General features: G+C 43.5%; 1 protein-coding gene across 3 annotated transcripts in view; it reads right to left on the bottom strand.

The window, feature by feature from the left end:
* The window catches only part of LOC142588196 (endothelin-converting enzyme 1-like), a 50,472-nt gene that overhangs the window by 32,324 nt on the left and 5,765 nt on the right, over nucleotides 1-12,383 (bottom strand). The window contains exons 3-7 of one of the 3 annotated variants that reach the window (XM_075699721.1): nucleotides 10,942-11,069; nucleotides 7,703-7,732; nucleotides 7,573-7,617; nucleotides 6,351-6,428; nucleotides 983-1,054 (exon numbers count right to left, since the gene is read on the bottom strand). In XM_075699721.1, the coding sequence (XP_075555836.1) occupies nucleotides 983-1,054; nucleotides 6,351-6,428; nucleotides 7,573-7,617; nucleotides 7,703-7,732; nucleotides 10,942-11,069 (353 nt within the window). Of the gene's footprint in view, nucleotides 1-982; nucleotides 1,055-6,350; nucleotides 6,463-7,572; nucleotides 7,618-7,702; nucleotides 7,733-10,941; nucleotides 11,070-12,383 lie in introns of those variants that run through there. The other 2 variants (XM_075699723.1, XM_075699722.1) reach the window with 2 other exon arrangements.

A 12,383-nucleotide genomic window follows, 5' to 3' on the forward strand; every position in this document is an offset into this window, starting at 1 on the left:
CAAACGCGAGCTTCCTGGGGAGCTGCAGATGAGTCGGTGAAGCCCATGATCCTAAAGTGCACTGGCACCACTGTGCATGCCTGCGTAGCTGCGTTGGCAATCACACAGGTTTTCAAGTCATCATCATCATCATCAGCCTGGTTACGCCCACTGCAGGACAAAGGCCTCTCCCATTCTTCTCCAACTACCCCGGTCATGTACTATTTGTGGCCATCTCATCCCTGCAAACTTCTTAATCTCATCTGCCCACCTGACTTTCTGCCGCCCCCTGCTACGCTTCCCTTCCCTTGGAATCCAGTCCGTAACCCTTAATGACCATCGGTTATCTTCCCTCTTCATTACGTGTCCTGCCCATGCCCATTTCTTTTTCTTGATTTCAACTAAGATGTCATTAACTCGCGTTTGTTCCCTCACCCAATCTGCTCTTTTCTTATCCCTTAACGTTACACCCATCATTCTTCTTTCCATATCGTGTTGCGTCGTCCTCAATTTAAGTAGAACCCTTTTCGTAAGCCTCCAGGTTTCTGCCCCGTACGTGAGTCAAGAGTGGATGCAGGCAATTCAGCACTAACTGAAGTCCTCTAAAGGACACCTGAACACTGTCAATGTCATGGAGTCAGCGCATTGCATCTACAGGCCAAGATCACAGCACTACAGTGAGGAATGTATGCTTTCTTTCTTTATTATTATTATTATTATTGTTGTTGTTGTTATTATTTACTCTTGGTTTTGCCAATTTCAGCTTTAAGAAGCGATAGCCTATTGCAAAGGGAGCTACTGGCATTACCAGCCTGCAGCAAGTATTATCTATAAGTACATCACAGTGGAGATAAGTTCATGATACTACACAACAAGGATATAATGTGCCTCCTGCACACCTTCGGAACTTTTTTTTGGCACATCTACTGCAGTGCTTTGACAGGTTGTTTAGCAAAACAAGGACATTACAATGCACATGCATTCAGAAAAAAAGGCAACTTGCCTTCTTTCATGCAGAACTCAGTGGTGCAGAGTTCATATGTACCTGGGCCAGGTGTCGTTAGACCAGAATACGCTAGAAGAGCAGTACATATCATTGAGCAAATCAACATATCCATGCAAGCATACAATGAAAACACACTTTTTAGTAAAGAGAAATCCAGATGAAACAGACTCATCTTAAGAATTACTACATAGGAAGGCTGCAGTTGGTACTGGAATATATTCTTAAAAGAAGCCACCATTTTTTTATGAGAACTGTGAGCATGCTTTAAAAAAATAATTATAAAAAAATTGCTGCCTCAGAGTCACCTCATGAAGAAGTCAAAAAGCAGTAATTACAGGTGGAAAAGAAAAACAACAAGGCCACTTCGAAGGATTCACTTTTTCTCAAAAGCTATCTATATATATACGTGTAAGTTATAAGCTAGTAGTTGTCAAGTCATAAATAGTGCTGGTGTACCAGCAATGCAGTGATATTCAGCTACCACGGCATACACACGCTACTGCTTGATAATACGGATTCCTGTATTAAAAGCAGTGATAAAATTTATTGGCAATAGGTGAGCAGAACTTACACAGCTAGAACACGTAAGGAGTTATGATCACTTTCAATGAAGTTTCAAGAACCAAAAGTCAATTTATTAGCTTCAACGGCAAAACAAGCAAGCGAGGACATGAATTATACTACTGCACCAAGACCGTCACCAGAAATTAAAGCTAATAAATAACAAACCGCAGAACAACCAATATTGTCTATATCCACACACACACAAACACACACACACTGCATTATAACAAAAAATGCAGGATAGTAATGATCCATACATTCAATGCACTATACTTTCCATCACTAAGAAAGCACTGAACAAAACCATAATTTTATATACTAGTAAACGAATTAAAAGCTATGGATAATGATTCCATACAGGCACATCTTGGTTCATAAGATGCCCTTCATTCATTCAAATAACTTTATTCAGTGCCCTGCGATTTGGTGGGGTGGGCCCCACCAAATCACGTTATTGACCGCACCCACATTATCGACCGCGGTGTTGTAAAAGTGTTTTGTTTCGTGGATGATTTTTTAGTTATTTTATACAGAACTTTTAAGAACACTGATGCACAAATTGGAAATATTTTAACATGTTTTGAAAGGTGTCTAGAGCCTTTGAGTATAACTCATGGAATGCCTGAGTGCAATAGCATCAAGTTTCTCGACATTATAATTGTCTCAGAACCAAATCATCCGTGTTGGATGTATGAGCCCAGAACAAAAAAGTCTCTGCTTCCATTTTCGTGTGCGCACTCAAAGCTGGTTAAAAGAAATATTGCACAATTATGTTTGTCAAAAGTGCTTGAAAAGTCTTGTCATCACCTAATGAAGCAAGGTTTTCACTCGCAAGTATTACGGTTGAAAGAGGCAGGTTTCCCGAAACAGGTTATTGTAGCAGTCGCTGAAAGCATGTACCGCAAAAAGAAAAATGAGGCAAAGTTGACAACAGAACAATGCGCCGCAGCAATAGCGAAGAAGATAGAAGCCAGGAGAAAAGAAAAAAACGGTTGTCATTCCATACTTTCATAAAATTTCACATCACCTAAAGAAGATAGGATCTCGCTCTGATGTCACAGTCGTGTTCTCGGCTCCCGAAAAACTTGAAAGACTTTGCAGGAAAAGCTACCCAATTAAGAATGAGAAAACAAGATGCATGATGAAACATCAAAACAAGTTCGTTGCATGCAAAGAAGGTGCAGTATATCGGTTTCCCTCGTCATGCAGCAAGTGCTATATTGGCCAAACCAGTCGGTGCGTAAACGAGAGGCTAGCAGAACATCGCCGCAAGGTAAAGCAAGGCATCAAAGGCCACATGGCAGAACACTGCAAGTTATACAATGGTTGTTATCCTATCTTTAACAGATGCACAATATTATTTTCTCACATAAATCGGTTAACCAGTTGAAGCCAGAGAAATTCTTCGGCATCATCAGAGTTTTGTTAGTGCCCCGTCTGTAGCATTAAGTGATAAGGAAGTGAGGTTTCTGGACGGTGAAAAGGAATGACAGTGACAAAGTTTGGTTTTGCCAGCACATGTGGCTATGCAGTTTTGCACGTGGTTTGTTTTCCTGCCATCCTGTATTTTTTTTTTTCTGATTGTGGAAGTGTATATATATGTCGCTGTCACAATAAAAGCCAGTTGAAGTTTCCGCATGTTGTGTGTCCCTTCTTCGTTCGACGTCCTGTCTTTGTGCGTGCAAAAGTCTAATAAGAACCATGTACAACCCACTCGCCCAAAACGTAGCGCTTTTTAGCGGCAGTAGTCTACCGTTGCTGGTGGTGATGGAGGGTCTGATTGCTTGCTAGTGGATTTTTCTGATTAAGCAGTCTAATTTGTACTTTTCTGACAAGTACCATCATAGGTACGATGCCACGTATACTATTCTGCTTATTATGAATGCTTGGACTAATTTAAGCAGATTGCCTTCCTTCATTCCACTATGTTTGTTGGCTATTCGTTTAAGTAGCCGCATGATTTGAGATGTTATATTGTCTAATTTGCGCATGGTTTCTCCATTGTAGCCGTTACTGTCAATGATGAGGCCCAATACTCTGATCTTGTCACCCTTGGGTATGGACGTACCTTCTGCCATAGTTAGGTGAATTTGCGGATTGTTTCGTTCCTCGTAGTTGCGTAGTTTTCGGCCACGTCGCGATGGTACATAAATGAGGATCTCAGATCTCTCTGCCGAACACGCCAGTCCGGTTCCTGCTAGGTATTGTTCAACTGCTTCTATTGCACATTGTAATGCGTTTTCAACCTGTCCATCGTTTCCATCGTTGCAATCGCTGACATCGCTGACCCAGAGGGTGATATCACCAGCGTAGATGGTAAGATGGTAATAAGATGCCCTTTGCAGGTATGTTATTTCAAAGTAAAATATAAAAACATACACACCCTTTTTACACCCAGGCTTGACTTCAACCCAACAAGTTGAACTGTATAAATTTCAGCTTTAAGCAGGGTTTCATGATTTCTGAGGTTGCCTCAGATTCACGCAATGACCTGCCAACAGATGTGCATCAAACACAGGAGCCTTTCGAAAACACTTTGTGAAGACACAGAAGCCACAGAGGATAACTGAAATTAAGCACCTGGAGAAAAAAAAACGCTCATAAAATAAATTACCCTTCAGCTATTTAAAATTGGTGAAGTCATGTACAACATTTATGCTGCGGTTTTCTATTTCTAGTGATGAAAGGAAGCAAGCCGCTGTGTCAATCACAATGGTTTCTCTAATCTTCAGCATGGCATTATTATCTTAAAAGCAAACTTCATGTCACTGTTTCGACCATGAACAAACAATAACACCTGGTTGCTTTCTTATGTTTAGAAGTGCCATGGCAGCCTTGAAAATTTTGCATGACGCTTGTCACAAACGTTTTACTGAGTTTTTTTTAGTTAGAATCAAAAGCCTGAAGCTATAGTACAAAGACTTCAATCCCACAAAGCCCAAAGTGCCATATTTGGTATACCGAGTATCAAAACTCAAGTATCAAACAAAGATAGAAGCCACAGCAGCATTTTTTACACAGTAGAGTGAATTTTAAGCCGTAAATAGTTCACAAAACCAGTTACTAATCAATTACTACAATTAACTTATAACTCAAGATGTTTTGGGGTTTAAATGTGCTCTCCAAGGCAAGAAATAAAGGTGATAAAGTTATTCTAATTTTCCTTCATGTAAAATAGCATTCCGGCTTTTGGGGGTTAATAATTAAGGGCACAGACTCAACAGCTGCTAAACTGAATTGAATTCTGGAGTATTACGTGCCAAGACCACAATTCGATTATGACACGCGTCACAGTGGGGGACTCTGGAATAATTCTGACCACCAGGGGATCTTTAATGTGTCCCGAATGCAAGGGACACTGGCGTTTTGCATTTTGCTCCCATCAAAATGCGACCGCTGCGAACAAGAGTTGATCTTGCGACCTCGTCCTTAGCAGCGCAACACCATAGTCGCTAAGCCGCCGTGGCAGCTACAATAGCTGCTCTCCCATTGCCAACTCAAGACGTCATGGACACTTGTTCTTTAAGAAACATACTCCTCAGAAGAAAAGACGTGAGAAGAATGATATCTAAAGCATATTTGTAACAATATCTTTACCATTTCAAGCTGTACAACGAGAACTAAAATTTTGATGTCAGTGTAAAAGCTTAGGAAGAATTGTTTCAAGCTAGTTCCAATGACACGCAGTCTACACAGTCTCTTGGGCACTCTTATCTCAAATAAGAAACCATTTATCCTGAAATTTCAGATAGTTTCAAGCAACAACTGCAGAGCAATTCCCTCCCCCATGTCGGCTGGTACGTGGTCGGCAAACAAAGTGGTTTCCACTTTTACGAAGTGTGCATCATGTTCTGCAGCCATGTGATTGCAAAACGGCTACTAAGCTGTAAGCGCATGAAATCTGTGGGAATTCATAAGCATGAACTTCAAGCTAATTGTCTCACGATGACACACCAAATACTGCTTGCAGATTTGTACTAAAGAGACGTTTTGACTGTTTTGCTGTTTTGCTGGAGTAATTGCCGCAACCATACACGGTCTGTCACGACAGCCATTTCAGCCATGGATTCTGTGGTTCTGCACACGCATGCTCTGTGAATTAGCAACACAGGAACTGGTCTATAAAAAGAAAGTACTGTGTGAAACTCTGTTAAAATATTCACTTCATATTTTTTTTTTCAGTGTCATACTGAATCTGATAGCACAAGACATAAAACAAACAAAAATAACAAAGGCAATAGCAAACACATACTTGTTGCAAGCGTCACTCCTGCACTATGCCATAGCACCCAGAAGAGTATGAAACGACATTTCAAAGCACGCAGAGAAATGAATAACAGCTGAACGACATTGCACAATATTTTGCTGCTGCTCTGTGTAACCAGTGTTGTACAGTAATTCCTATTGACAAGCCCTCTACCAAACTGTTCAAAACGTAAGCAATGTCACATCTCCACATAAGAGTGTTTTATTTGGATGTGCTTGTGTGAAATAAGTGTACCCTGTTGCCAACTACTTGAGAAGAAGTAATAGGCCACATAGACACTTCAGCACTTTGTTTGATATAGTATCATTCATAAGCAGCAATTAGATATAATCTGTTATTTATGAAATATTCCATGTGTAAACCTCCAATGGTATGCAAAATCATATTACTTATGAAGCACTGCCAATTGGAAAGACTAAACAAATGCATGATGCCGTACGATAATTCACGCTTTGTCTAACGCTGTAGGAATGCAGTAGCCCCACTGCGTGGACTACACTTAATAAGGTAGTTTCACCAAGTAGAAATACGTACGAGGGCCATGTGAGGTGTGACTCCCAGTGCCTGCCGTGAACTTCACGTGCAGACTCGAGTCGATGGTTTGCAGAGCACCTAAGTGGCCCACAAGAGAAACATGCTGTTTCCGCTAGGAAGAAGAGATTTACAAGTAATCTAAGAGAAGGTCAGCTTACGATCGTGTGGAAGAATACCTGCCACGAAAGACAAAAAGAAAACATTCAGTGTAACAAAGTTCACTCTAAGGAAGTTCATCAAGATGCCGTTTCACTCATTCAACTGCATAGTGGTATAGAGGGACCTGGATTTTTCTGAGCAATAATGGGGCTATATTTGCCTATTTGTCGTCTTCACAAGAGACAGCGTGCAGTATTTTGACAAAGCGCCATAATGGCACTTCTCCTTTTTGACTAAAACAACACATCTTGCACTCATCAGTGCTTAGGAAAAAGAAAATCATCATCATCCCACACAGTACTACAGTAGTAGTAACTTGTTCATAGACCAAGGCAAATCAAGCGCTCCACTACTGCAGAGAGTGGTTATGCTACCCCCAGCACACAAAACATTGAATGAATCTCAATCCACCACTTGGTGACTATATCAGACGCAAACTTCCCCAAACCCTGTGCTGTAAAACCGCATTTACCTGAATGCATACTCCCCACTCTGCAAAGCGTGCGAGACCCGCGCTGACCTTGATCAGATTATCTGGGCATGCCTCAAAGCCTCACCCACCAACGCCTACCGCACTAACACCACACACATCATAACTACGGCCTAGCAGTGAGAGACTTTGCTGCTCGGCTTGAACCCAGACAAGCAGCTCTGGGCCGTCCAGACGGCCGAAGACACCGTCAGAAAGCAAGGACTGGCCACTGTCTGAGGAAGGGGGGACCGGGGGGTTTGTCTCCTAACGCCCACCACCCCTGGACCCCATCAAGGGCACAATGAAGTTTTATCTCTCTCACTCTTTAGTGCTCCAAAGCTGTTCAGATGAAGAGTAGAAAAGTCAGCAATTTTCTGTATTGATTACGTTACTATTATGAAATGAAGTAGCATAGTTAACAGGGGTCCATGCAAAGTCAGAATAAACATCAGCTTTCAGATATTCTCAGTTCAAAGTGTGAATATGAACACAGTAAATGCAGGCCCATTTTGCAGAGCAAGCCTAACAGTGGGGCCCACAGGGCAAGAAATTTTTTTTCCACGCAATCCAAAAAAGTGGTTTGTAGCTTACTGAATGGTGGTATGATGAATGTTGCATTGCTGGGATGTAGAGCCTCTGAAAAACAGCCCAAGAAGCACATCAGGGCCACATGGCGTATAGTATTCTGACAAGTGTTATACCAACTTTCATAATGACTTACTTTTGGTAGTTTGTCCTGCAAGAACAATACCTAGAAAGAGGAATGCATGTTTATAAGATGTGTGAAGACTTCTCACTCGTGCACAAATGGCTAATTTACCAATAAAAATGATCACACAGCCTAAGTATTTTGCTGATAAAATAACTATACCGTGAAGAATTTGTAATTTCTTTCTGCATTCTTTTGCGATAACCTGACCGTGCTCACCAAATAAAGACATTAAGGTGTGTTTAAGGTCATGAAGTTGGAGGACTTCACGAAAGGAAACTGCTGCAAGGCATGAAGCAATTACAATGCTTAATGAAAGAGCTTCTGCAATTAATTAATTATTGCTTCAATCATAATTATTTTTAAATAAGGCCATTAATTAAGACCTGTGGCCTGTATGGGTCACACATGTCTGCTTAAAACTATGCATAGACCTGTCTGAGGACGGTTTCCATATTCAAGCAAACCAGCAAATCATCTTGTACAACATGCTATCGAGTCACGCATAACCTTTGTTTCCTATTAACCCACTCCAGCATTGCAATAATAGAAATGCAAGTCTGAAAAGCTAGCAAACAGCAAGAGGGTGGCAATTCTACAAGTGCCGCTTTCTTAACTAAGCCACTTTCAGCTGCAGTATCAGTGGCCTGATGGCAAAAATTACTGACTAATACAAAGTGTCGTTTCCTTCTTTCTTTCTCTCTTTTTTTCTTTTTTACTACTGGGGCTGCACAAGTGATAATTAAGTTCTCAATTAAGTTCTCAAAGACTAGTGACATGACATGACATGACAAGAACTTTATCTGAGTCCTGAGGGACTGAGATCTTGGGGAGCCAAAACCGAAGGCTCCCGAAGATCAAGTCAGTGGCTCCGCCCACGATAGGACCGAGCATAAAGACTAGTGAGTGGAGGTAAAAATGCCAATCTCTGCACAATAAGAGCAGGAGAACTATACTGAAGGGAAATTTAAGTTAAGTTACGGAGGTGGAGTTTCTGCCAGTATGCTACTGCAACAAGTAGTCTGGCAGCGTTTGATAGCACTTTTGGTTCCTTGGAACAGATAATCAGCATAGCTTCCACGTGTGATGGTTTCGCATTTACCCCGATGCACAAGAAAAAAAAATCAGTAAAGTCAGACTTAACATTCAGCAGCGTGTTCTGTCTTATTTTTGCTGTTGTAATTAAGGTGTTTATGTTTTCTATTGCCCAGCTTGAGGGAATTTGGGGAACTCAACATGCCATTATGCGGGCGCATTTAACCTGTTTCTGCAATCCCTACACCCCACCCCCTCCTTGCTCCGAACCAGTTGTCAGCGGTGGCGCTCTACTCGCAATGGTTCACGGTGAGGGCGGAGCTACAACGTCACGAAGCAGCCCCTGGTGGCAACTTTCATGGAAGTAGCGTGTCTCTACTCCCTTGGGACTGCATCGGGTACGTGCATGCTTACTCTCGTCCGCCAACACCTTTGTGACTAGGACTGAGGTCACGCACGGTGCCTTTGCGCGTGCGGGGAGCGCGTACCTCGTGTTGAGCCTGTCCCGACGCTAAGCCAAAGAACAGGTGCCCAGTGCTCGCGCGAGGTTGTACCACGCCGAGTCGCACTCATCAGAGGCCCAAGCCGAAGGAGATTGCCCAAGCTCTCGCGAGTTGGCCCATTGGTTATCGTGAGAGTAAGTAGCATAGCCGCCGGGACTTTTCCTAGTGGCGTGTCCCAGCTTGGGAGCCTGTGCTCTCACAGCAATGTGCTACAGGCGCCCCTGACTGTACTTTTTGCCCTTAGTGCGGGACCCTTTTGGTTCCCCGCAGCACTGGGACAGGGCATTTGTGCAGTGTCGGGTGCCGTCGGATACAATAAACATTTTCCATCAATTCAGGGCAATACTGTGTTCTTGCATGTGTCGCTCGGCAGCCCCTTGCAGCCTGAGCTTGCGTGCAGCAGCGCTAGAGGCTGACGGCTGATGCGGCCCTGTAGCTTGCTAAGCTCGAACCCGCGGTGGTCGGTACTTCTGTGAGACCCTAAGACCCCACAAGCTTAAACCAAAGCAAATGAAAATGGGGGAAACTTTCTTTCCCGAAGCGCTCTTACTTGTGGACACTTTGCCTCCGTCACTTTCCCTTCATTGCCATAGAAAGTTGTCCATGTGTATAGCCATTAAGTAGGGACAAAGTGCAACTGTATTAATACCAACTGAACATACATCAGTTATTGATGAAATTTAAAGGGGCCCTAAACCATTTTTTATCGAAGTGGAGAAAGGCATTTCAAGTGAAAATAGGCTATTTCAGAAATACTTTGCCACAAAAAGTACTTCAATGCATTCAGCAGAAGCAGAGTTATTGGCAATCAAGCAAGGCCTCCGCTGTGCTCCCGTTCCTTCTTCAATGCCTTGCACTGCGAAGGCAATGGTGCAGTGGAGCGTGCCCACAATGCTCCGCCTTCTAAATGTCTCCATGGCATGCAGTGGCATGCCATGGAGACATTGTGGCATGCCATGGAGCATGCCATGGCACGCCATTGACTTGCACTTTTGGTGTCTACAACGCGCTAAACATAAACCAAACGCGGTTGTCCTCGGCAAGCCACAGAGCGCTTAGCCAGTGGATTCGTGGTGGCACCCCGCGGCGGCCACAATATCTATGCCATGTAGCCGACTGCAGCTTGAAGTCAGCTATCAGCCAAAAGCAGCAGTCTAAGGTAATGATGAAATAAAGCGTCCAGAAGAGAGTGAGGACAGGGCCTTCCTCTGAAAAGAGAGCGTTTGAGAGAAAGGTGACTTCGCAACCTGCTTGCGAGCTCCACACATGGTGTACGACAGCAAAGCTTGGCTGAGGCAATGTATGCTACCCGCAGACCATGTTATTTCACCAAGCCCAAGGGGTGGTTCAGGGCCTCTTTAAGGTTTAACCGAAGCCCGTCTTGTCGGTATGGAACATAGTGAAACGTACACAAAAACCAGGGCACTACTCTGACCAAAGTAAATTTAAAAGAAAAAAGATGTTTCAACTCCCACACGGAAGCCTTGTTCACAGGTACTGATTTGAACACCACTGTACTTGCACAATGACATTTCGATCAATGTGGTACCATTGAAAGCACCCACTGCACTTTATTTGTATCCCCTGCTTCATCTAAGGTAAACTGAACAGAATCCCAAGAAACACAATGCACAGCGAGCTTAAAGAAAAGGTAAGCTACAGCAGCAACACCATTTGAAAAGAATGCCAATCAAACAACACACTTCAACTCACGGGCATGTCGACGCGTTGTCCAAGAAAGAAGAGCAGCTGATGCAACCAGTACCAAAAGTAAGGCCAGAAGAAAACAGGCCACGGTAACCTCAGGTAGTATGGCAGCCACTTTTGTTGATCTTGTCACACTGCAACATTTCTTTTATTATTACAATGGCAAACTAAAGAAAGAAAAAGAAGAACAAGAAAAACAAGTTGCTAGGTACGTAAAAAAATTTACCGATGATTATGATACTCCCTAATGCAAAATTTGAGTGCAGCTCTATACGTGCTTTCACTTCGTGATATATTGGCTGGCGCAGACAACCTGCCTCGTGCAGCGTGTTGCAAATGGAGTGAAGTGCAGCACGTATACCTCGCTAATCGGGAGATCGCGAGAGGCAGTACATGGGGGGTGCATGGGTGCAATTCACAGCAGCTGCTGCAGACAGACCTTCGCTCATGCAGCGCTTTGTTTCAATACAGATGATGTGTGCTGCTCTGGCTCCATAGCGTAGCCATTGTCGCCACACAGTATGTCTTGCGTGGCACTATGCTTTTCTTCTCACACTTTTGTTCCACTAACGACAAGAGCAGCCCTTCGTCAAGGGGTGGTTGTGCCACCAGTGTCGGCTGTGACAACACCCAAGGGAGCGTCACATCGAGCCTTACTGGTAGCCACTCGCCATCGCCCCTTGCAGGAGCAGTGACCCCCGTCACACGCTGGCACCACGGACTGACCTCAGCGGCAGACACCACGGATGAGCGTAGCCCTCCCCACATTGGCACCGTAATTCTCGCTCCTATATTTTTCCTTCCTCTATGATGAGGATGCCGTGGCCGCCGGCAACTCGGCACATGTGCAGGCCATCTCCCCTACGCTCCTCCTCTGCTTTCCACCTTATGGTTCCAATGCACCCTCTTACTGCATTTTTCTCGTCCTCTTTTCACTATGGCCTTTCCTTCGTCTACAGCTGCGCTCCGCGTTCACTTTCCTTCCTCGCGGCACTCATACGCTTGGGTACGCTGACGCCCCCGACACTCACTGCAGCAGTGGGATATTAAGAGCTGCACTCTGAAATTAGAAACATGCATCAAGTTTGTTTTTGTGAATGTTACACGAGTGCTAGGGTAGCCATAACTAACACTACCTCTCTCGTTAAAAACATGCTGCAGAATTTTCGAAGCTATGAGCTAGAATGCTAGAGCAATCTGGCAATGTAGCACTATATATTATGGCAAATTTATACATTTCATGCTTTCCACTATTCAAAACTGGCAATAGTGAGAGCCTTGACTATCATGCTACAAATTTCGCTGCGTTCTGACTCAACATTCCTACAATGAGACAAAATGTATACAAATGCAACAGCATATGAGAATGCACAGCAGATGGCAGCCCTAGCTTCTACAAGTTTCTTTTTTTTTCAGCTATAAAGAATTCTTTTTTAGCTTTCACTCAC

This window comes from Dermacentor variabilis, chromosome 7 (assembly GCF_050947875.1).
Source record: "Dermacentor variabilis isolate Ectoservices chromosome 7, ASM5094787v1, whole genome shotgun sequence".
NCBI classification, from domain to species: Eukaryota; Metazoa; Arthropoda; class Arachnida; order Ixodida; family Ixodidae; genus Dermacentor; species Dermacentor variabilis.